Below are 26,210 nucleotides of genomic sequence, written 5' to 3' on the forward strand. Positions count from 1 at the left end.
GGTTCAACTTGCAAAAATTTACAATATTTATTTATTAATTATATATAAATCAAGATCTGTAATCATTCATCTTGGCCGCTAGAGGGAACCACTAAATCATTATTAAAGAAACTGTAAACGGATTATATTTAAAGCGTTTTTAATGCTCTAGGTCATCAGAAATACTTTTCTGATACTTTTCAACACTTTTCAAATAAATATTTTGCCTCGTACGAACTTTTAATATACGCGCTGATGTCAAAATAGCAAAACAAAACAAAAATAAAGCTATCCAAACACGTAGCTTTAAACATGACTTTTTTGAAATAAAAGGAACTATAATGAATTATAAATTAATTTATTATTAACACCAATAACAACCGGCTTTATAGAAATGATGTGTAATGATGGAAATATGGTAAGAGATCAGGACAAATAAAAAAATAAAAAATAATAATTAAAATACACCAAAGACAAACGAAATTAAAATATTAATCTAAATATTTGTTTTATTGGCCAGTAAAATGGGACAATGTAAATTACTTCTTATTTTAATTAATTTTAAATAACCAGTCAACAAATGCGCCAAAAGAGAGCTTCGTGAAATATGAAAATGACTGAAATTAAAATGTATTACATTGTCATACCATAAAATCTGTTTTTGTAATTTTTTCCTGCAGCATTTCGTATTATGCCGACTAAATAATTCATTCCATTTCTATACTCGAGTTTGTATCCAGTTCATACATTTAATCAGTGTTTGAATTAAACTGAGCTGCTGAAAATGTCTTTTTTTATTTGTATTTTTGCTTTACTCTGTTCTTTCTTTATTGTTGGTTACAGGTAAATACACTTAATATGAAAGACCTGATTAAAAATGTTCACTGAACATAAATCCGTTTTTCTCTTTGTAGATTGTCTGTGGTCCAGGGCCCCTGGAAGGGCGTCCCTGCTGATTCAGGAGGAGGAGGTGAAGGAGGTGGAGTGTGAGTTCAGTCGGCAGACAGTCGGAAGGACCGAATCCCGGCGGCCGTTTGGAGAGTCTGAGCGGGGGGAAAACTGCTTCCAGTACTGGAGAACTCAGAAAGAGGATTTCGCAATGAGTTGGGGAACGGAGCTCTGGGTACGTTTCAACTCTTTTTAAGTGTGCTTGTGAGAAAGTGCTGGGCTTGTTTTCTTTGTGTTTCGGCCCGGACACCGCCGCGACTTTGGGGCAATAGAGCGGAAGAAAGGTGCCGTGTTACCTTTTTAGCTTTGTGTCGCGGAGAACGGCTAGGCGCTGGTGCTAGCCTGGTCGGCTGCGGTGCTGTAGCCGGCGAGGCTAAAGCTAAAGCTAATCCGAGGCGCACCTTAACGGCTGTGACAGCGGAGGAAACAATAGGCAGGCACGGCTGCAGACACACGGCCACGACAGCGAGCCGGGGTGCGGGTCACGCTGCCTCCACCACCCGGCTATTTGCCAGCTTTAATAATATCTGTGGTGGTAAATTGATTTTAAAAAATTGTTTGTTTGTCTGGCAACTTACTAAGTTGGATGTTGACGGTTTTCTTACATGTGTTACACCCAGTTTCTGGCAGGGACTCCCGGCTGGAGGGTGGAGGGGAGAGAGCCCACTGTCCTGCTCGGTCTCCTTTTAAACGAATCGCAACTTCACAGCCGTTTGATTCACTTACTAATTGGCATAACGCTTCCCTTTGTTGCCAGCTCTCCAGCCTTTTGTCCCAACTTCCATGTTACTGGAAGGAACACATGGTTATTATAGACACACATACGGCGTTACATGTGGACCTCACGCCGTGTGTGTCCTACCTTTATAGTGAAATCATGGCTAAAATGTGAGTAACATTTAAATGTTACAAGTGTGTCAAACACGAGCTGCAGCCGATATTAGAAGATGATTTTTTTTTACCATCCCTTTCTCAAAATAGTGTTTCTTAGTTGCAGTGTATGCAGATTTTAGCTTAAATTAATCTTGCGGTGGGGCTCCATCCTGTATTTTTTTTGGGTGTTGGCCATTACGAGCTGTGTAACCAGAAAGGCTACCAGAAGCACTCCCCCCCCTCTCTCTCTGTATATGTGTGTGTGCAGGAGGAGGAGGAGGGAGCACTTCATCTCCCCAAGATGATACTCCTCCGGCTGACCTCAGTGATTATTATCTGCATTTTAAAATAAATTCATATTTTTTTCCTTTTCTTTTTCTTTTTTCTTGCTCAGCCCTCACATGTAACCCGATCATCTGCTACCCACAAAGAGAGATCTGTTTGGTTGCCTGAGATGCAAAAGAAAAAAAGGGGGGGGGGGGGGGGGGAGACTTGGGAAATAAAGCACACATGGACTCACATATGATTTGTCAGGGGTTTGTTGGCCTCGCGTCTGCTTTGAGAGTTTCCCATTCAGTTTTTCTTCTGTGGATCAAAATCACAAAGAGATGTGAATGAATGGTGATCCACTGTGCTAATGTTGTGGTTGTGATGAGTTTGTGAGCTGCAGAAATGCATTGATATAAACAAAGGAAAGCATAAGTCTGTGTGGGGGTTTTACATGAAATGCTCTGTGTCTTGTGTTTACCACAGCCCAAGCAGTGTACTGTATATGAGTAACAGAAAATTATGAATGATGAGATACGCTGTCACATGCTCCAGTCTGTATACCATCAGTGAAGCGCTTCCGATATGCTGACTGTAGACGCTGGCTGACACACACCGTCATAATCCCCGAGTCCGCTGATGGGATTAATGTGTTGGCTGTCTGATGTCAGATTAGGGCTTATCCTCCACAAGACACCACATAAAACTGTTGATTGGCTGTTGTGCTTTACAGATGACTGCCCCTCTAATGTCAGGAAGTGTGCTTTTATTTTCTGTTTTTGTTTTATTCTAAAATTGAAGTCTCTGATTTCAAATAAAAGTCTGAGAATAACAATAACAATAAAACTGTGTCCAACTAAAAGATTACAGTTGGCTTAAAAAACTGTTATTCTATGTACAGTTGGGTAAGTGGCTGCTTCACCTATTAAGATACTGGCTACATTTTGCTATATTCTAATGTGAGCAGTTCAAAACTCAATCAGATTAAAAAAAAATGAAATTCTCACATTTGGGCGGCAGAATTTAACACTAAGTCACCCCAATCGCAGTTTGTTTGTTTGTATTTCACCCTGTATCACCTTCTTAGGTGTCGTCCCTAAATGAAACGGGAAGAAGGGAAGCCAGCGTCGTTTTCAGTGCGGCTTTGTGCTTTTACTCCACTCTTTGGCTTTAGCCCAGCTCTTTGAGACGCTACAAAGCGAGCAAGGAACATCCTATTACCTCGCTGGCTTCCTGCCGTCCGACACACACTTGTGAAGTAGGAAGCGTTTGTCTGAATTAAAGCTCTTCTGTGTGTTGTATGAGTGTGTGCGTTAGTGCCAGGATGCTGCCATGCTGTGCTTTGGTCTCTCTGGACGAGGTGAGTTGGAGGCCAGCACAGTGGAGCAGCCAAGTCTGACTGAAGGACAAGAGGCTGACGGGCGGTCGTCTCTGCTGATCGGCCAAACCGAAAGACTAGGATAAGGGGATCGAGAATGGGAAGGTGTGGGGTAGTTGGAGAAAGGACAGGCTGGACATGATTTCACTTAAAAGGCTGTCCGATGGAAAGGAGACTGATTGTCGAGGCTCAGATTCAGAACAGCGACCTGGTTTTAGCTTCATGCACAAAGGCTCACAGGACTTTGGTGCTCTTTCCTTCATCTGTCGTGCACATTGTCAGAAAAGACTCGCTATTTTGATTCTTCACATGTCACACGGGAGGTGCTGTGCAGGGTGGTGGGGGTTACGTGTAAATGATTTCATGCATTTAGCAAGAGGATTGTTTGCGTTCTTGGCATCAGGTGGCCTTCAGACTCATACAAGGGTGTTTGTTATCATTGCTCGTGTTGGTGATATTTATAGACTGGCCTGCAGTATGTCAGAGTCTAGCGTCATCTATTTTTATGGCACTATTCTTGCTGCTTTCAGGTCTTTTTGTGTCTTTTATGCAAAAGATTAGATACTTTTGAATAATGTTGTATACAGTAGTAGTAAAAAGTATACTTACTATATGGCATTGTGCCATTATTAGAGAAAGACAAAAATCATTGGGAAATTGAACAGGGCTATACATTTTACCCAGGCTGGAATTAAACCTGAGACTCGGTGCTGACAGCTGGAAGCTGCTCCTGTTTGTTGTCTTTTGCAGCCATTCAGCTATCGATTTGCCACCAAACACCTCACATTTGCAGCTTTTATTTGTTCTTTTTTTTTTTTTTGTTTCATCATCATCTTTTTCTTCTTTCAGCATCTCACCCTGTCCCTCCTCTGTCACACCAACCCTCTGCATTTTCCTTCACTACATGAATCTTCTCTGTGGTCTTCCCCCCTTTCCTCCTGCCTGGCAGCTCCAATATATCCACTATTCCTCCCCAGAACATGTCCAGCCTTTTTTCTATGAATTTGTCTCCAAATCAATCAGCCTGAGCTGTCCCTCTGATGTGCTAATTTCTAATCTTGTCCACTTTGGTCACGACTAGTGAAAATCTTAACATCTCTAGCTTGGCCTCCTGTCTTTTTGTCAGTGCCACCATCTCCAAACCAAACCAGCAGGACTCACTACCATCTTATAAAACTTTCCTTTCAATCTTGTTGCTATGCTTCTCTAACAAATCCCTCTGACACTCATCTCCAGCTGCTCCACCCTGTGTGCGCTCTCTTCTTATCCACTCCTGTACATTGTCTGTTGCTTTGGATGTTTAAACCCATGTATCGACCCTCAGTATCGCTGCTCCTATCTTCACTATCTCTGTTTACCTTTCCACCTGTCTAAGTGTCAGTTGCACACACGTTTTTTGTCTTTCTTCTAGTGACTTTCATTCCTCTTCTTTCCAGAGTATTACCCCCCCCCCCCCTTACCAGGCATGTTTTTCTGAACCGTTGGAGGTTTTTTCACCATTTTCTTTTGTACAATTGATGTCACTCAATTTTTAGTCAGGATTTACACTTGTGTAGTTGGCAGTTGTGATGTGTTATCAATGTGCAGCTCTGAGGATGTGCTGTATTGTGTACGTATGCTACATTTTGTCCTCTATTGTTTTCTGACTTTGTTGCAGTGGTATTATTGGGCCATTTCAGTCTGAATCTTTAAAAAACAACAAGTCCCTTGATCATTTTCCAGAGTTCTCCTCACTCCTTCTCCCATTGAGGCTGTGCCTGGTTTTAGTCTGATGTCCACAGACTTCTGATAATGTCTGCTTCCAGTTTCCGTTGACTGTAGCCCAGGGTCTGTTATTCTTATGATGATATAAAACTGATAACTTAAGAGTACATCTGGTTTGCAGCATGCAGAGTAATTATTCACATTTTATGGGGAGTTCTTAGCTTTAGTTTCTGAATGTGTAAAATATTTTGACAGCTCTGTGTGACTGTCTGTGTAGCATAAACAGAGAACAAATCTCAGGCTTTTATGGGCAGTGTCTTCTCTTTGTCTTCCACTTTGATAGCGGAAGGTCTTTTAAGAAGGTTCCTACTGTTTAACCGGGCAGTGGTCCGGTTCGTTGCAGGTCACAGCGGGTGCGAATGATGTCATGTTGAAGCCAAGGGCAGTGGCCTGGACATGACAAGCTGTTACAGTCAGGCCTGGCCAAGCTTGTCAACACATTGCATGAATGTGGAGGGGGTGTTTTTGTAGGTGCTAGTGAGAGGCACGTTGTTTTCAGCTCTGGATGTGTGACGCGACTGATGCTTGACGCCCACATTGCTTCGTGGACGTCCTGCTTGTTAGGGTGGATGTCTTTCTTAATTAACTGAAGCTGTGCCAACACACATTTACTAAAGACAGGGATGATGATGAAGGTGGACGGGAATGAAGGAAGTGTGAGAGAAGAAACGCTGCAGAGGGAGGAGGTTAATGATGAGAGAAGAGGGAGCTTTTGGGTGGTAGGAGGTGAATAGATGAAGGCGGATGGATTGCGTAGCAAGTAGATTTTAAAGACTTAATGGGTGAGATGCAACTCTAATCATCCTAGTGGGAAAATCATTAGAGACAGGGTACATCAAGTATGAATAGGATGTAGTGGGTCAAAGCAGAGCATAATGAGTTTAGATAAACGGATCCAAACATTAATCAATTTTGCTGAATGGCAGTGGAAATTACCCTACAAAGCTGTCTTTTTCTCTTTGTTTTTCTCTCAAACGTCCGGGTGAAAATTTTAGTCTCACGTTTGTGTCTATCGAAATATTTGGATTCAATGACTGGAACATCTAATTTTCTAATGAAGAGATGCCAGCATGGCTCAGTAGATGTCAGTCAGAAGTGGGCGCTGTTAAGAGTGTTGCTGTTACTTGTGTCTGTTTTTTGGTGCTGCGATTTAGGTTATTCATTAGTTTATGGATTACATTAGTTATATCAGAGCTTATACGGTCTGAAATATGAATGTAGCCACTTTGCTCGCTGTCTTTTGGTTGGTAGAGAAAGCAGAAATTACTTGTGATTGTCAGCCACTGAGCATGGAGGACTATGATGGGTATTATGAACTGTGATAGTCCCAGAAATCACAAACCTACCTTGTAATGATAAAATACTTCCTGCTGAAGTTTTACAACTTCTCTCATCACGTATATACATGGACTGGTTCTTATATAGCGCTTTTCTACTCTTCCGAGCACTCAAAGCGCCCAGAAGAGTTGTTTTGTGCATGATTTGAGAGCTCTTACTTAAACTGGACATTTTAGACCATATTTAAAGGTCTCCACTGTGAACACAGAGAGCTGGAGAAACAACCAGGTAGTCATTTCCATTAAACGTATTTGCGTTTGCCACCTGGGACATACACACAGCTAGTGTGAATGATTTGCGTGGTGGTAAGAAACAGCCATAGAGACCCTTACGCTCAATGTCCAATGCCAAAATTTTGTTGAGACTCATGGAAGTGGAAGTTGTAATCAAGGCCTTATTCCAGGTCTTTAAATTTGGTTACCTCATCACATGCTGGACATAAAGGATAATAATGGACTAAATTTTGATTCGTACAAGCAACTTTTTCTGCTTTCTAGCGTACGTACACACACACACACACACACACACACACACACACACACACACACACACACACACACACACACACACACACACACACACAACCTGCTCTGCCTCCTCTGAGGCACACCTACACAAAATTGATGCAGCTTGCAGGGTTGAAAATACTTACCTTAAACATGCATATGTTCTGTTGGCCACCAGGGAGTGATGAATTTGGTTGCAAAAATAATTCTGCATGTGTTAAGTCTTTGAGAAAATTGGCATTAGCTCGCTCACTATGTGACCTCAGAAGAAAATTTCCTGAGAAGTTTTTAACCTTGGTTGATAGTTTCAAGTCATGCTGTTGTAATAATGTCCGATTTGGAGTCCACATCCATCAGTACAGTGACCTAAATGCTCAGCTGAAGGCTTCAATTTACTAATGTGTCTCTCACATGCATCTGTCTACGTTGCTGACAGATTTCCTGAAATTCCAAAACACAGCATATAAGCAGACTCATTGAAAACACCTGTCGGGTGTACAGAGCTTTGAAGAGCTCAGAAAGACAATGTTTCAATTAGTAATCAACTAGTCTCTCTGGAAAGAGATTTTAGCACACCCTATCCCCGACGTAATGGTGAGATTTAATCTAAATCTGTGCGTTTGAATTGTGCCAGCAATGTCAGGGATGCCGTAGACAAGGAAAGGGAGACGGTGAAATGAAACAGTTGGCTACAAAAAGAAGAAAATGAATTACAGAATCACCATCCCACCTAATTTAATTCCTGCAGGCTAGTACACACACACACACACAAACACAGAGCCTCCTTCCTCTTGGCATTTTTACAGAATTTATCTCCACTGTTCCACTCGTCCCTTCTTCTCTTCCTTCCTCTTATCCTCCTATTGCCTCCCTCTGGATTCGATCACAGCTGCATCCATCCTCCCAGCTGTTTAGCAGTCAAGCTCCTCTTGAGTTCAGACCACAGGACACCTGTGCCCCTTTCATACCAGCACTGTGACCCAGGATGAACCCTTGTCCCATCTGTCTACATGGGTCAATGTGTGCTACATGACCTAGCTGTGTCAGAAATTATTGTTGCTGTAAACAGTACCTTTATTTGACATTAAAGTTGTTCTTTTTTAAACTTTGGGATTGTTATTACTGTTTGTTCTTTAGCCAGGGGACTAATTGTGGTTACAAGTCTCCTGGAATTTCCGTACTGGTTCCTATTTGGGAATTTGGCGAGTGACGTTTGGCCTATTTTTAGATGCATTTTAGATTTTTGACTTTAACTCATTAGCTGTGTTTCCTCATACTAATCATAAACATAACATCTTACTATTTATACATTTTGATGTTTCATCATTTATTCTGATTTATTTTCAGGAAGTATAAAGTGATTCACCACAGACAGAACCAGTTTTAGACCTTGGAGCTTAGAGTCACGACTTGTCAGAGCTGCAGCTGGGTTCAGTGTTGCGCTGTCTTCCAGGAGTCAGTCAGTCTGTCAACTGTTTATTAGTCAGTTACTTTATTAGCCAGTGGATAAAAATGCTGCTTTAGGACATGTGGAAAATTGGAAGCTGTTGGGAATTTTTCTGGTGAATTTTCCCTAGAACTCCAAACCAGTCATTACACTAAACCTCTGCTGAATGTCTGGCTGCTGTCAATCTCTGCTTGTGTAACATGAAAACAGACAATGGTAAATTTTATATTAATTCTCTTTTAATTAATTATCACAACTAGTCTTTAAGAAAATACAGCTTCAAATACTATTATATCCATGTATCTCTTTAATATATGTGCATATTTGGTTTGATTAGGTCTTTGTTTGCAATATTTTGACTTTATCTTAAACAGTCCATCAATTTAAAGGAATTAAGCTTGCTGAAATTATCAATATAACATCTTAGAATTTGGCACTTACAACCAAGTGGAACCCACAGGGGCTGAAAAATGAAGACAGCATAGAAGATTTGAAAACTGCAGTTTCTTCACAAAGCCACCTGAGGCTGACTTTAAAAGCAAGTTAAACCCCACGGACTCGGATTAAAATGCCAAGCCTTACAGCATCACCTTTTGGAGAATTTAAGTGGTCTTATGTGACAAAACACAGTTTACAGTGTGCAACAGCTGCTGTTTTCTTTACTGAATTTTGTAACTTTGTTTGATAAAAAACAAAACACAGTGCAACATGTTGAATCTTTAACATGGAGAGTCTAAAGTCGGTGGGGGTCTATGGCCATGACATGCAGGGTTTCCATCAGTGTATTTGAAGCCTGCCTGGTTGAAGTATGGTATTGAGCATGCTATGGCCTATTCCTTTAAAAAAAAAAAAATGTATATTAAAAAATGTGAATAATTTTAATAAATAAAGTTTAAAAAAGGAATAAGGAACCCATTACTTGTTAATAATTAATATTGTATTACCTTTTCAGAGCAAATCCTATAACTGTGCCCGCTTATTAGTGTATGCTACATTATTTATAGCTGTGTGTAAAATTAGGTCAAATAATCGATTTACTTATTAAATATAAGCATTTTAGGTCACACTTTATAATACTGTCCCCAACCAAGGGCATAATTCCCCTGTCATTCAACAGAATTTCAATGTTCTAGAATAAGGGAGCGAAAAATCCAGTTTTTAAAGGAAGCAAAGAAATGATTATACTGCAAGTATGAAATGTTCTGTGATTCAACTGTCCTTACAGTCTACTAATATGAATTTAATGAGGACTGTTCTCCCTTACCAACTTATAAGAAAAAATAAATGGCATCAACATTTGCAGGCCTGTGCAACTTTATGAAGATGCAGTCTAACCTTTTTTTTTCTTTCACCATCACTGTCCAAACATAACTTGGTGTACAGGAAGGGAGGGTCCCATGTCCTGCAAAATACCTGGAAGTTAGGCAAGGTTAAGCCACTTCATAATACAGCCTGGACCCCAAAAATACAGTGTGTGATGGGAAAATATTATTAGTTACCATGAGATTACACAGTATTTAAAACTACTTGCTTCTTGTATTTTCTCCTTTTCTCTAAAATACTACTTACTCAACTTACAATGACTCATTCACTACTTAAAGTTACTTACCTTCTAATTAGTTCTTATTTCCTGTAAAATACACGAAGTTGGGTACTGCTTCTTTTCTTTTACTTACAGTATACATTTTTTTTGTGTGCTGTAAAAACTTGACTTGTTACCTCCTTATTTTAGTGTACCAACCTTCAAGCTGAAATTCTCTTTAATGGAATAAGCCCCCTGCAATTAGTCATATTATAACGTGTTTTTTTTATCTTTGTAAATCAGGGTTTTATTTATTTTTTATTTATTAATTTTCAAAATATATTTGCTTGTGTGGTGTTTCTGGGTTTCTTTCTTTCTTATTGTTATTAAATATTAAATCAACAAAATAATTAGCAGATCATCTACCTGTTAGGGAAACAGCTCAGTTGCAAGTTAGTGAGCAGAGTCCTTTTTATCAACATCCTGTTTACATCACTGTGATGACATGGTTTTTATTTTTCAGTATACCACTCTATGGATTACACAGAAGCCACTACTACTATTTCATTTAATATAGTATTTTATATAATTATATTATTGCCTTTACATAGAAGCAGCATGCTTTGATAAATTCGATTAAAATAGATCCAAGCAAGGTTTTATTAGGCTGTGGAGTCTTTGGTGAGCCTGATAGACCATGCAAGAGCGCTTCATAGATGATAAATGCCCTCCAGCTGATGTCCTTTGCTTGTTGTGTACTAAACATGTCAGGTGCCGGCTAAACTTGCTCACCTGCTGGACTGATGATATCTGCTGTGCGGCTGGACATGATACCAAATCGCTACAGACTTAAAAACAAAACACCGGGACTTGCAGTGTTTCACAAGAACAACATCGAGGCGCTCATTGTCCTCAGTTTCAAGTTTAGTGATCTTTCTCAGTGTTTTCCCTAAAGGCGTCTTCACCTTGAGTGATTTATGGCAGGTTGAGACTTGATTTAGCAATCAAGTGATGAATGTGGGAAACTTACTATTCACCAATCCATAACTGTAATCCCTGATTACAGAAGGAGGAACTTCTAATGGTGTTTTTATGGTTGTCATGCAAGCATGGCGCTTGCTGAGTTTGACGTTACATCATGTGCTGTGTGGCATAATCTTTGTTGTACTTCGGTCGGTCGTGGGCCTCTCGATTTTTGCAACCTGCCGCTGCAGCTGGGTTAAAGACACAGGTGCAGGATCATGCTGGTTTTTTACCTCTATATACAGAGGGAGAGGTTGCAACAGTTTGAAAACTTGAGACTATGTAAGGAGGAAACACTTGGCAAAGTCTTTGCTTCCATTGTTGAGATATTTTCTTCCTACATCAACACGTATGTGGCAGTATTGTCTGAGTGGTGACAAATATTGTTCAGGAGAATACCGCAGCAAGCTTATGATGCCTTAACGGCTGGCATAAATAGACACAACTGTGTTATGATGTTGCTACGGCAAGCAAAGCAACAAATGGGGAGGGGTTTCTGGTGCTCTAAGAAGATAAAAAGATGAACTGTTATGGAAATTCCAACTTCACAGTCAAGTTATGGCATCGAAGGTGTGGATTAAATGGTAAAATTTGGAGACAGAATGTTGTCATCTCATGGCTGATTGGTTTGTACTGTAATTGTAATGACTCCATTCTTCTCCATTCTTATGCTAAAGAACTTAATCCAACCCATCCTCTTCTGTCCCGGGATCATGTTTGGACAATTCCAGCACAGATACTTTTGGTAAGGGGTTTCCCACGGGCCAAGATAAAATAGGAAGTCTTTCAAAATGGTTTAATGTCACAGAGCCTCAAATAGACTTTAGTGATGGTGAAACGCTTTTCAAAGAAGTTTTCTCCCATGGGCTGCATGTGGGAAGATGTTTTTCTTTCTGTCTGTTTGAGTTAAACTGGATGAAATCCTGGTGTGAGTAAAGTATGCGAAAGAGACAACAAAATGCTGCTTATTTGGTTTTACTGGTCCATGTGTAAAGTCAGGAAATTGTGAGAAATGCCTGAAATTTTGATATGTTGAGCAAAGTCATCAACTGGATGTCAGTCCCACAGGTCTGATATCAGCTGTGGTTTACAAGAAACCTCTCAGTGATTTCTATGAATCCTGATTGTTTAGCTTGCTGCTCACATTGCATGGGAAAAATACAGTGGACGTATTTGTGGGGTATTTCTTGTTGTGACGTAGCATGTATGGGAATCACTGGCCTTTGTCAGAGGTTTGCCATTTTTTGCATACCCTAAATATAGTGACATATTGAGAGAATGCATATACATGGCTCGAGTGAAACTAGGACAGGCCCCTCTCCCCTTTCCTGTCTTTCTTTTCTTTCACCCCCCCTCCCGTGCCCAACATACAGCCTGCTTGCATATGAGGAAACAATGCTCATTCTAGCAGCAAGAGTTTTCCCAGGCTTTTTATTTGGCCAATGAAGTTTCAGAGGCCCATAAAAATGCTGTGTTGCTACACTGTGAGCTGCTCATTTGCACATACTCGCACTAGCTGCTCAGCATGGAGGGTTGCTGGTTACCTTGGTAACCTGTCTACCAAGTACCTCCTGGTTACAGCAGGCACCCCAGACCATAATATATCAGGTAGTCAGACTGCTGAGAGTAGCAGCCTACCTCCAAATTCAGGAAACATGATATGAGAGCATGTAAAAGACCTGTTATTCTTTCTTTGAAAAGTGGGAAATATACTTACTGTAGCTCTTTTTTTTTTTCCTGACAGCCTTTTTCTATCCAGTACTTGATATTGTGTGAAACCCAGTCTAGGTAGATGGCAACAATAGCCTCCAAACAGGATTCATATTACTGAAGCCATTTGTGAACCAATTTAAAGCCATTTGTGACCCTGTATTGTCTCAAGGCAGTCTTCAACAAACACTACTTTATTCTGATTTAGTCTAGACTCTCCATTGTTCATTTAAACCCTCTTGGCCAGACAAACAATGTTAAAAAGGTTAAAAAAAAAAGAGATGCAGTAAAGCTAGTAATGGTCTTAGTACTAACTAGGAAGGCATCCGAACCATTCTTTGTTGCTACCAGTGCTATTGAAATTCATTGTATGATACCAAAAGTATCAATGAAATGTTTTAACATTACCTTTTATTTATAATGCAAGCACTTAATATGAACATGTACTATATTGTTACTCCCTAGCAAAAATGAAATGGTTTCCTAGTCACTAGTCTGGATAAAGGTCGGATAAAAAGTGTTCCAAGTTACATTTTTAACGCCGTCCTACAATTGAGTGAAATTTTCAACTGTAATAATAAGACTGTGGCTAAATCCAGACTGTTCATGTTTTTAAATTGAAATCTGCCTGCAGACGCTTCATGTCACCACCACAGGCTCACACACTGAAATTTTCCAGCCTAATCTTCTGATTGACTCATGTTCAACTGACCATTTAGCTTGGTCAACTAAAAAAGTGGTTCAGTTACTGACATTTAGTTGGCCATTAAAGCGCATGCCATACCCTTATTCTGTAGAGGGTTTGGACAGAGGATTTGGAGCATGTCTTAGCTGGCTATTGGCAAAAAGGTGTAGTACAGGCCGGATAGATACGTCATCAGAAAGCACTGCACAAATGCTTTTGTTGCCAGACCAAAATTCCTGGAGTGATTTCTTGAAAAGAGCTCAATAAAACAGTCATTGAGCTGATATGTCAGTCAATTTACTCACGGGAAATTCTCCTAAAAAAAAAGTGATGCAACCATTTCTCTAAAGAGAAGTCAACAATTTACTTGTCTGTGTTACATAGTGGGGTTTTCCTTGCATCATAAAGAGTATGTGACTGAGAACAGGAACTGCCCACCAACCACAGAACAGCCTAAAGTCTTTTATCTATAGCCTAAGTACTTGATAAAGAGTAAAAAAAGTAAAAACAAATCTGAGTATCTATATACACACACAGGCGCGCACGACTTCCGCACAGTGAGTTTCAGTGGTTATTCACATTAACCACCACACATCCTGTGTGTGTGTGTGTGTGTGTGTGTGTGTGTGTGTGTCCACAATATGAAAGTGCAGGATGTGATAATTACTAAATCTGTTCAGCAGTCCACTGAGTTGTGTCATCAGGCCTGTGTGTACAATCACAAACAAACAGCTCATTCATCTCTGGAAAAAAAAGCTCAAGCATGCTCAATTTATCCAACCGCTAACTGCAAAGTGCCTTAATATCACAGTCAGGGTTCAACATGAGGGTCCAGCTGTGTGCGTGTGTGTGGTAGAATGTGTGTAATGATCATGACACCTACCCAACACAGGATACATACTGGTTAATGTGGATGACTGCAGGTTATGACGCTTGTTTTGGGTGCTGAGAGCGGGCATGTTTTTTCTTTAGACAACAAACACATCACATCGGTTTAAATCGACTCAAATCTAAAAAAAACAATTATTTTTATTGATATGGGAAAATGCTTGTGTTTTTTTTACCTCTGTTGAAATGTGAATAACAGAGTTACTATCAAGGATTGGGTCGATTATTTATGCAGCTCTTGTCTTAAAAAAATGCTAGACAAAATTATGACCCATTCCTTTCAGCAAAACAGTTCAAAGTCTCAGACAAGACTTTAACAAATGTTTAAATCTGTGTGTGCCTCGCAAATGAAGAGCGCCTCACATAGCAGTATCATTGGAATATTCCTTACAATGATACCACAGTGTTCCCGTATAGCCAGTGGAAAATTTCCTTAAATAGCTTTTTAACTCAGAAAGTGCATGCCTTCAGTGGAAACATCTCCTCAGATAACTCTTTACCCTGGTATGCATAAGCATGCAGAAATGCCCTTCTTTAGGGAGTGTCTGAGCATGATTGCACTCATCATGTGACTGTGAACAGGTTTTTTTTCCCTTTGGTGTTTACATGTTGAAAGGACAACTTGTGTAGGCCAGCCCACTGAATGTGGATCATGTGGTTTAACCATTAACTCTATCTGATATGACTAATATATACTAGGAGGCTACAACTTGGATATAGAATAGTCATCACCTAAAGGGATTGGTAGTAGTTTCAGTTGAGAGAAGGCGTGTTGGTATTAAAAGAGCTGTCAAAAATCTGTATTTTTACTCTTTGTAATAGACATACCACTAATGTGCTGTGGCACTAGTTAAAGATGCTGACAACAAATTTAGCAAAACAGATGGACTGATATGCTTAATATATTCCAAGTTGTAAACTTTTACCGTCTCAGTAGTGCAGAAAACGATAAACACAATGCTTTCAGCTGTTCTGAGCTAACCTGAAGCTTCAGTACTGAACAAAAGTCCGGTACCGGTCTTTGAGTCGTTTGGTGCTGGGCCGTGAGAGTTGAGGCTAGGGTGAAAAATTTATGGTTTTCAGGGGTTTTATCATTTTTTATCGCAATTGTTTTTTTTGTTTTTTTTAATCGTTAACTCACTCGTACTGGTTTCATTTTGTTGTATTCATCCGCGACACCTTAACCCTCTCAAGCTCAAATTAAACTTTTTGTTGCTAATGCACAACCAAGTCCTGCAGTGGTACTTCTGAGTAAATAAAACTCATAAAATATGTATGTGGGGTAATCAGGTTGTTAGTTTTTAACTGTTGCAAATCGGCAACGCCTGCCTCGAGAGGGTTAAAGGCCGGTCCGCAGCACAAAAAAGGTTGGGGACTGCTGTTTTACAGTGGTCTTTAGCAGTAGATCTCCAGTGAATGCTTTTTAAAATTTGTCTTTGGACCATTTTAAGAAAAATGTTTTTTTGCCAAAACCATTACCCTCCCTACTGGGTTGTGACTTCTGATCTACTCGAACTTCATGAAATACTCAAAACAGCCATTCTGGTATCAACAATTGTGTCACTTAAATCACCTTTCTTCCCCAATTCAGTCTGAATTTCAGCTCACCGGGATGTATATATTGGGAGAGCTTCTGGAGTCCATGTTCATGCGGTATAAGTCATAACCGTCTCTTAAGACTTGTATGTCTCATGATTTACTCATGGAAGTTGGCCCTTTGCCTTTTTTTTTAATGTAACATTACATTTACTTGATTCATACAGAATTATTTTAATTATGCTGAACTGGAAAAATGGAAAAGGAGCTGTTTCGATGAGCAAATCATGAGTAATGATGTGAGACTTAAGTCTGAGATGCATGCTCATGTAAAATAAGCACTTGCTTAAAGTTTTCCCATTTTTGTTCTGTGTGGGTTATATTTGTTCATATTCAATATAACAAATTACAGAAGCCTTAAAAAGACAACGTAATGAGCCCAATAACTGTTCAAGCTTTGTAATAGTCATGTTTCATCAGATTGAAATCAACCCAGGATTTGAGTACCCACATACATACATGTATGTGCAACACTGAAAACCTTGAATTAAGGGTAACCCTTGTTTTTCTTTTCTGAACTGAATGGTTTCTGTCATATTTCATTGACAAATTGAGGATGGATCAGAAATTAATGAGGATGATCAGCTTACCAGAGGAAACCTTGGAAAAACTCAGAACCTGTTCTAATGGTCATCAACGACGCAACATATATCAACATTTTAACTGATGTAAGGAAGTCTCAAAAGTCATCATTAAGGGTACAGGGGAGCTCATCAAATGTTGTCTTTTTTGTGGGAAAGAGTTAAACCACACAAGAAAACCACTATAATATTTTTGTGGGCTGAGGGAGAACATGTATAGAAAGACTGTGTAACTGTTGGTGGCTTCAAATTGTAAAAATATTCAGTCCATCCTATCACGTGCAAAAAAATGTCTTTTTGCACATCTGCTTGCTCTGTGAACTGATGTCATCCTCTAACACATCTGGCCTTTTAAAGGCTCAGAATAAAAGGGCCCTCACACATCTGTCCAAAGGGTTTCCCCTGCTGCTCCTTTTCAGAGTCAGATGGTGACCCAGCATCACCCTTCAGTGTCAAAGGGTCGCCCGTTTTCCCCAAGCATCTTTTTCTCTGTTCACATTTTGTCTTCATTAAATATCGCAGGACAAGTGTGACTAACTGGAAAATTTTGTTCCCTTTCAGTCTTGAAAACAAACTGAAAGCACTTAATTATTTAGTTTTTTGTTTTTTTTTTTTTTTTAAAGCAAATTACCTGAAGTTGACCAACAAGATGTTCAAAATTAAACAGCGGTCCTTTCCCCTCCCAAAAAAAAGGGATAAAGTTTCTGTCGTCTCCTGTGAAACACTACTACGATCTGTCACAGCATCATCATATCTGCATGTTTTCAGTTGACATTGAAAGACTGGTTAGAATAGCCATGGACTATGTTACTTGTATTGGTAACATGGTTAAATTTTTAAAAATGTGCTATAACCAGAACTTTCTAGAACACAATCATATCATTAGATTCATGTCTATCTATCACATCTCTCTCTCTCACTCTCTCTGGTCTAACTAGTCTATCAGGGTGTGTATGCGTGGCAGCAGGGTAGCTAGACAATGGTAGGGATCAGGTTGCAATGAAACCAGACTAGATAGGCCCATGCAGGAGTGCCCAGGTATAAGTTTGTTTTGCTCGTACAGGTATTAAATATAACATGAATGACGTGTAAGAGCAAAACCACAGTGTTTGGAATTAAAATGAGTGGGTGGTTGCGTTATCAGTTATCTATACCAGCTGTAAATAGTTTCATTCAACATTGACCAAAGGCCATAACTTATTTGGTATTGTTAAATGTTGCCTCGTGTGTTCATTCTTTTTTTGTTGCAACAAAATGCGAGGTTTATTTTGTTTGTTAGCATTTTTGTGTGTAGCTACAGACGATGAATGTGTAATTTCATAGTAAAAATATGCAACTATGAAAATGTTACTTTATATATCTTTGAATTTAAGCAACATTTTTTTACAAGTCACACAGTCTACTAGACTAGGCTATCTATCAGTTTTAGCTTTAACAATGGCCTATAAATGAAAATTTAAAGAAGAGACATTATTTTATTTTTTATTATTATTTTATTTTAGTTAAAAGAAAATAAGTTACAGGGATTGTTGTTTTTTCATGGGGCACATTGGCACAAAGATATTCATATATTGTTCTGCTGATATGGAAAGAACACAGGAAAACAGTGTGTGAGTGTGTATCGTGGTAAATGTGATCAGATGATTAGCATCATCCATCCATGTTTATGATCAGCATATGACACACACGTGCACTCTGCTTAAACTAGTTTAATATTTTTTCATCTGTCAGCAACAAAAGCTTGTTATGCACTGAGTAAGTCTGATGTGGTTAAAGTGTAACTGTTAGTGATTTATGGTTGGATTGTAATGGCAGAGGGGGAGGCAGCTTTTCTTTGACATGACCAGAAAACATGTGGATTTAAGAATCAAGAACAAGAAAAATTAGAAAAAGTGCACTACATGAGTTTATAAAAAGACACTAAATACGTAGTTTTGTTTGTTTTTAGGTGTTTTTTAAGTCATTATTTGCTGGAGTTAACAGTGGCTAAATTACTGATGCAGGGGTAATACACGCCGGGGTGTTCTTCTGTGGCAGGGAAGCATTTGGTTAATGTTTAAACACATCTCAATGTTCTATCTGAAATGGCTCACTAGCTCAAGTGTAGCTGGTGTGCAGTCGTTTTTATTCTTCATTATTTCTTTGGACTGTTTAAGAACCCAGTCACAGAGGCTGGAGTCCTCTGCAACTATCTGGCAAGCATCAGTCATGAAGTAATAAACAAGTATTACTCGATCAGTTGGAAGTTGATGGCTTTTGTTGAGAAAATGACTGCTAAGCCCCCCAGTCATACAGGCCTACAGACTGGTCAGTGACACCTTGGCGAGCACTTGTCGCTACGGGAAAAATGTGTATTCCTTTAACTAGTTGGCAAAACCCTTTTTGTGATTTCACTAGCACATTGCTGTGGTCATAGTTTGAGTGGAAATTACAAGGTTCTAGGCTAGCTAGTCTCAAAGCTGTAGTTTTAAAATTGGGTTTTATCTTAGTTCAAGCTTTTTAGCAATGTACTTAACCCTTGTATGGTGTTCGGGTCTGTGAGACCCGTTTTCAGTTTTTCTCAAAAGAAAAATTAAACAATTAATTCTTTTTTCAACCTGAAATTCATTGGCTTTGGCTTATTTTCTGTGAAGAACATAAATCCGGACTAATTTTCAATGACCTCATACTGTACCTCCCCCCACGCATTTACATTACATACAAGGTGTTCGGGTCCACTGGACCCAGGTCTAATAAAAGTGTTGAAAGTGTAGGTCCTGTGTTCCCACACTCTGTCTTCCTCCTTTCTGGTGCTGCTGATAGTGTTTTCTTCCCCTCCTGCTCCCGCACAAAGTTGCAACATTGTTGAAAATTCAACTATCAACACCGTCTGCTCTTACATTCCCACACATTTTACCCTCTTTCTTGAGGGATCCAAATTTTATTTTCTCATACCCTGTCCCACCTGCAAATTAGGGGCATAATACTATAAATAAGAATTTGCCAGTGTGGTTCTTTATCACAACTGATCAAGATGGCAAAAGATTATCTGCTGCGAGGGCCATCCAATTGATTTTGGAAGAGAGAGGGGCTTCGGATGATGATGTTGACAAAGAAGTTTCAGAATATTTCACATTTCTGAAAATTCAGAGTCTGACAGTGACTTTGAAGAAGAGGATGAGGTTGAGCACCATTTAGTAACAAAACGAAGACGAGTACTCCATCTGCAGCCAGCTCAGGACCAGAACAAGCCCACCAGACAGCAAGTGAAGAAATATGGATGTCAATAACTGGTGAAATTGAATGGTCTTCTTGCCCAAGAAATGAGCCACCCTGCAGAGCTGTTACTGTGATAAGCCAGGGCCAACGGCTGACAGTTACTCATGTGCAGGACATCAAGTCTTCATTTGAGCTTTTCATCCCAGATTCCATCCAGAAAATTATTCTGGATTGCAGTAATCTAGAAGGAAGGTGTGTTTTTGGAGAGAGGTGGAAGGAGATGGACCAAATTCATCTAAGAACCCCAAAGGCCTACTATGGGGTTCTTATCCTTGCAGGAGTTTTCAGGTCCAAAGGGGAATCCACAGAATCCTGTGGGATGCAGAAACTGGCAAGAACCTTTCCGTGCATCAATGTCTCTGGAAAATTTCCACAAAATTTCCAGGATTATCTGTTTTGATAACCGAGACGACAGACTAGCTTGACGACAGAGAGACAAGCTAGCTGCCATCAGGACAGTGTGGGATAAGTGTATGCACCACCTCCCCCTGTTTTACAACCCTGGGCCTAATGTCACCATTGATGAGCAGCTGATCCCATTTAGTTGTGAATAGGGCTGCCACAAACGATTATTTTGATAGTCGACTAGTCACCGATTATTTTTGCGATTAGTCGACTAATCAGATCCATTGGACGTAAAACGTACAGCTTATTGCACCAGCAGCATCTGCTCTTATATAACTAGCATTAGCTTACAGCTTTAAGTGTTTAAGGTATGTGCTAACTAAAAATAAAGAAAAGATGATAGTTTATTAAATTTTAATGAAATTTGCAGATTGTTTCGGTGAAGTTTAATAAACTCCTTGCTATCTAAAATATAACAGGACACCGGAGTAAATTCTGGAGCATCTCACACTTCTGATAATCAGCTGTCTGCTTGACGTTTATTCAGCTGTGTAAAAACTATAACTTTAATCTCAGCCAAACCGATTTACTCAGGAACAAATAAAATACTAAAAAAGCCAAAAAATAACATTTTTAATTTATCTAAGTGACTCATATATCATGTTTAACCTGAGTAGCGAAAGACGGCGGTGGGTTTGAAAACGATTTGCCGGGAGTCCGGTGTTCTCACAGCTCTAGTGACCTTGCCCCCGGCTAGCTATCGAGCTAGTGGGTAACAGACGTCTCCGAAAACGTCGGAGCGCTTTTGAAAATATGTGGTGTCTTGATAAACTGAGCAGATATTTGAGGTTTCCACAGCTACATTCTCGCCTAAAAATATGTTAAACGTGTATTTTGTGACCCAGAAAGAATAATAAGAGTAATATTAAAACTAACTAGCTGCCGCCATTGTTGGAAACTGAGCAGGGCCGCGCTATGAATTCTGGGACACAGCTTCTTCTTCGGGGTTTAACGGCAGCTGGCATCGTTGTACATGCAGTGCTGCCATCTTCTGTTTCAGTCCGTTATTACACTCTTAAATCCTGCTACTCATTCCTGCGTCTTTTGGGATCTTACAAAGCTTCAAACGACACGTCGACTATTAAATCAGTCGTCGACGATTTTGATAGTCGACGTAATCGTGACTAGTCGACTAATCGTGGCAGCCCTAGTTGTGAAACATATTGCTTCACGTGTAAATGTGTTGTCTTTCCACTCACTCCGCTTGATTATAACTGATTTATTTTTTTATAACATTTTATAAAAAAAACAAAAAAAAACGAGAAGCACATTAATTCATAAATGTGATCTAACAAAGGTAAAGGGAAAAAATTAACCATGTTTGCTGTTCATATGGCTTGTAATTGGGATGAAGTAAACATCTGTTGAGTAATTTAACATAAAATTGTTTGATAGTGTTCATTTGGAAAGCCAAAACTCTAGCGGGTCCACCAGACCCATGAACACTGGCTGAGTAACAAAAATATGAACACCACACAAGGGTTAAAATCCTGCATTAGTTTTTGGAGTGTAACTAGCTTGTGCTCAGTGGAGCACCTGCTAGCATTTTCTCCTCCATAGCCTGGTAGTACTTGATGGTGTGTTTTTGTTTCAAGTGCTGAAACAGATTTGTTACTTCCACCTTCAGCAGACTGATCTCAGCACAATTTCAGTTGCATAAGTTACACAGTTAGCCACTGTGTTTGACTACCGTATTATCCGCACTATAAGGTGCACTTAAAATCCTAAATTTTCTCAAAATTCGACAGTGCACCTTATGTATGAATTCTGGTTGTTCCTACAGACCTTGAACCTTATGTGGTACATGGCACTAAAATATCTGTCAAAAAATGTATTAGTACGACTTTGGTAAGCTATGAAGTCGCAATGCTTGATGGATTGTCGGAGCATTACGTCTACTGTAGTCGGGAGCCTCGCGGAGTAATGTGGGTTCAAAACTCCGTCCCCTTCAGCTCCCAAAGTCAAACGAACACTGCGGCATCACTGAGAGTTAAAAACTGTCTAAATTTTTTCATCTTTAATAAAATGATCAGCATTGCTGCTTTACAGGGTGTAACAGTTAAGTTTAACATCCAGGCATCCATGAAAACAGACTTTATGAAATTTAACAGAGTTAGAAGTTAGAAGGAAGTTAGCTCTGCTATCACTTATACCATAAATGAAGACAGAAAACTAAACAGCAGTGATGTTTTTAGGGTTACTGAAGTTTGGCTAGCTGGTATATAATGATGTGCTACATGATCGCTAGCGACACAGCTATGTTAGCATAACATAAACACAGTGAAGCTGGAGGATGAACGCCAACTGTTTTCCACTCGGTAAAAGTTAAGGCAAGGGTTCCCAATGGTCAGGGACAAATGCAATCGCATGGCAGGATGCTGTAAACGGACCAAACTTCAGTCAGGAGAACAACTGAGATAATCCATTCACAATACGAGGTTAGTCATTAATATACTGCAACAACATGGAATAGAGCAGCTGCGAGAGATTTCAGCATTAATGGTACAGAAGTGGAGGAAGCAAGAAGAATGAGTTGAGTAAATTTTGACTTATCTGACTGTTTTGCTTTGCCCCTTATAATCCGGTGCGCTTTATGTATGAAAACAGACTCGTACATCGGCAGTGCGCCTTATAATCCTTTGCGTCTTATGGTCCCAAAAATACGGTAAAGGTGTTCCTACACGTGTAAGGTAACCTCTTGATATATTTATATTAGGGGTGCAACGATACACAAAATTCACGGTTCAGTTTGGTTCGAGACTTTAGTGTCACGGTTCGATATTTTTTCGATACAAAAAAATGTTCATGCCTTTTTTAATATGTCATTTATTAAAATTATAAATATATATTTTAACTCAAAAGTACAGTTTTTAAATTTAATGTTGCTGAAACAACAAAGTAATAAAAAAAATAAATCTATCTGATCGAGAAATCACTCATCTTTGGAAAAGAGAGTTTATTACAGAGAAATGGCTCTTTCCAAAATAAAAGCTATACTATACGCTTCTTCTGGGCTATATTCTCAGCAGCATATTAAACATATCAGGTCCCCATAAGGAGAATCATGTGCTAACGGCTGTCTAAATGACTCGGGTAAAGTTTGTAGCATGCCTGCTTGTTGTTTTTGTCTGCTTCCACTTGTCTTTGCACTAGGATGATGTCGGAGTAAATGTGCAGTCATATTCGTTGTGTTCCCACTAGTGCTGTCAGCGTTAATCTCGTTGAAATGACGTTAACGCCACAACACGGCAAATCTCCGTTAACGAGCTACCGCGGATCGCCCCGTGCGTGGGGCTGGATGGCCAACACGTTAACAAGCAAACTGCGCTAACACACTAGTTCCCACCAATGTAATTGAGCATTGCGTGGCACATCCGACATACTGTTTTACTTTAGTCCATGACGTGCTTACCTTCAAGGTCATACTTCACATGAAAACCAAAATAGTTCCAAACGCCACATCTGAATGAGGGTGGGGGAGGTTCAATTTGCCATGTTGCAAGGAGAGCTTAACTTCTGTCTCGCTAGCTTACCCTGCGCTCAGTGAATCTGCGTTCGACTGCTCCACCTAGGCTGCACTGTCGAGCGCAGATCCACTGAGCGCTTAACACAGACAGCATCGTCAGAAAGAAAGTTGATAAAATAAATTAAAAATTTTGTATTGTTCGATACATATGCGCACTGAACCGAAAGCACTGTATCGAACGGTTCAATATCGATACGAGTATTGTTGCACCCCTAATTTATATATTATGGGTTAATGGACGTTGATCTTGTATTTGATGACCTCTTAACGTGCTTGGAAACAGGTGAACATCCACTGTTGCACTGTTGCATTTTTACTTGTAAAAGTACAGTGTTTTCAACCAGCATCTCTTCTAACTTTCCATTTTTCAGTTTGTGTTAAAACATCTGTGTTTATAGTGAGTTTTTCTTTTTAAGCATATGTAAAGCTTTTTTTCTTTCTAGATGTTTTCCTCAAAGTCACAGTTGCTGGAACACAGCAAATGCTGGTTTCTATTAAAGGGGGTCCAGGACCAATGATGGGCCAAAAATGTATGACCTATGCTAGAGAAGTATCTGTTGACAATGGTTAATAATATTCTCAGTTACAATCCAATTTCTTTGCTTTGAACCTCCGCAGATGCCAAGTCATGGTTGCAGTCATGTGAAATCAATTAATAGTTTCCTCTGTAATAACTGCACACATCTGTGAACTCTTGGAGATAATCCTCAAATCTGACAGTAAACACGCAGACTGAAAAACAAATGCTCTGACTATCACATGAGAGGAAACACCCGTGTGCTCACCTCAACCGAACCATTTGCAGTGGTAAACAAAAACACACACCCTGACTGGACAAGAGCTTAGCGGGTTTACATGGGAAAACAGTCTCAGTGTGTGTCTGCAGGCCTGAAGCAGCTCACTGACTCAGAGCAGAGTGTAATCCACAAGACTCACCGATTTGTTTTAATCCACCAAAATGGTCTATAATTTGGACACCTGTGAATCACAGAGTTCCTTTAAGGTTTGTGTGGATAGGCAGGTTTGTTTGTGCAGGGTCACAGTGATGCATGCACTGGTTTCTATTTCTGCTGGGCAAAGAATGAGGCCTGCAAGGCAAAACAAATAGTAGTAGATGTATAGGTGTGTGTTTTTGCGCATGTGTTTACAGTGTGTGAAAACGCTCAATTAACTATCTCAATTAACTTTTCAACCTGGCACACTGAGATCTATCCAAACAACACAAATCTAAGGTTAAATACCTTAACCCCCCGTACTGTATTTTTGTTGCTGGTTTGAAAGCTAGAAGCTGCGTACGAGAACAGGTGAAAGAACGTGCAGTGCTGTGTGGAGTACTTAAGCATTTAGTAAACCCTCCACCACAGAATCATACTAATGGGATAGAAGAGCTCTCTGAGCGCTCTCTGGGGAGTCAGTTCGAAAAACTGAATAACACCTGTAGCAGAGAGTGAAATGGGTTCAAGAAGCTGGCTGTTCCTGCTGTCTGCAGCACAGTTAAGGAGGTAAAGTCAACGGCATGCCAGAGCCCCCTTCTGCTTTGCCCTTAGATGGCAATTGGATGCTGTTCAACCCAACAACCTTACAGCAACAAACCCAAGTCTATTCAAATCCACATGCTCACATCAAGGGAAAAAGCAATGTGTGTGTGTTTGTGTAACATTCAGGTACACACACACTATGTGTTTTTACCTCTTGCTCTCTAACAGGGCTGAAGGTAGCCAGGAGTTTTACGCTCAAAATGAACCCACTTTTATTTTTGATGGAGATAAAAACAACATAAAAGACAAAAAAACATTTTGCTGTCCTGTTTTTTTTTTTTTTTTTTAAGTATTTGACTTGATCAGTATCCTCAATAAATCTAAAATCTGCTTATGGCTCAGGCTTCTTTTGCTGGGCTGTGGTTGTGTCATGGCTCACCGTCTGCGTCCCTGTATGCAGACTTAGACAAAATAATTATCTCAAACAGGGCTCATGCACCAATCTTCCTCCTGTTATCCACTTGTTTTTCTTACCTCCTCTCTCTCTCCAGGCCTCTCCTCCCTCACGCTCCCTCTTCAGCCTCCAACACACACATTTCTGTCTCATCTCCCCACCACATTCCTGGTAGAAATTTCTTTTTTCTTTTTTTGGTTTTTGGGTAGCGTGAGCGCCGATAGACACAGTAAACACACACACACATAAACACACACATACACACAGTGCAGACATGGCCTGAGGGTCTTCAGTGTGATGCCAGTATTTCAGACAAGTTGACATTTCCCACCTAGTGTCTGCCTTGTGCACACCAGTGTGTCTGTGTGTTTGTGCGTGTGCGCACCACGCTCTTGAAGGAAACAGTGTGTAATTAGTCTATTGTCTTAGTAGTATTCTCTATGCTAATTAACCTCGCGTTATCCCGTTGAATGCTCCCAGGCTGGCTGAGTATCTGATTGGCTTTGGAAGTGCTGTGTGGCCGTCTGATTGGTTAGCAGGAGGTGTATTTGCTATATAATCTGCACACAAAGAATCTTTAGCCC

The 26,210-nt window shown here is 39.9% G+C and overlaps 1 protein-coding gene across 2 annotated transcripts in view; it reads left to right on the forward strand.

Annotated features, from left to right (window-relative positions):
* Positions 1–946: 946 nt before the first annotated feature.
* Positions 947–26,210, forward strand: part of fnbp1l (formin binding protein 1-like) — a 56,959-nt gene continuing 31,695 nt past the window's right edge. For both annotated transcript variants that reach the window (XM_080887752.1, XM_080887753.1), the window contains exon 1: positions 947–1,102. In XM_080887752.1, the coding sequence (XP_080743878.1) occupies positions 1,079–1,102 (24 nt within the window). In that variant the 5' untranslated portion in view covers positions 947–1,078. The remainder of the gene's footprint in view (positions 1,103–26,210) is intronic.

This window comes from Rhamphochromis sp. 'chilingali' (genome assembly GCF_963969265.1).
Source record: "Rhamphochromis sp. 'chilingali' genome assembly, chromosome: 7".
NCBI classification, from domain to species: domain Eukaryota; kingdom Metazoa; phylum Chordata; class Actinopteri; order Cichliformes; family Cichlidae; genus Rhamphochromis; species Rhamphochromis sp. 'chilingali'.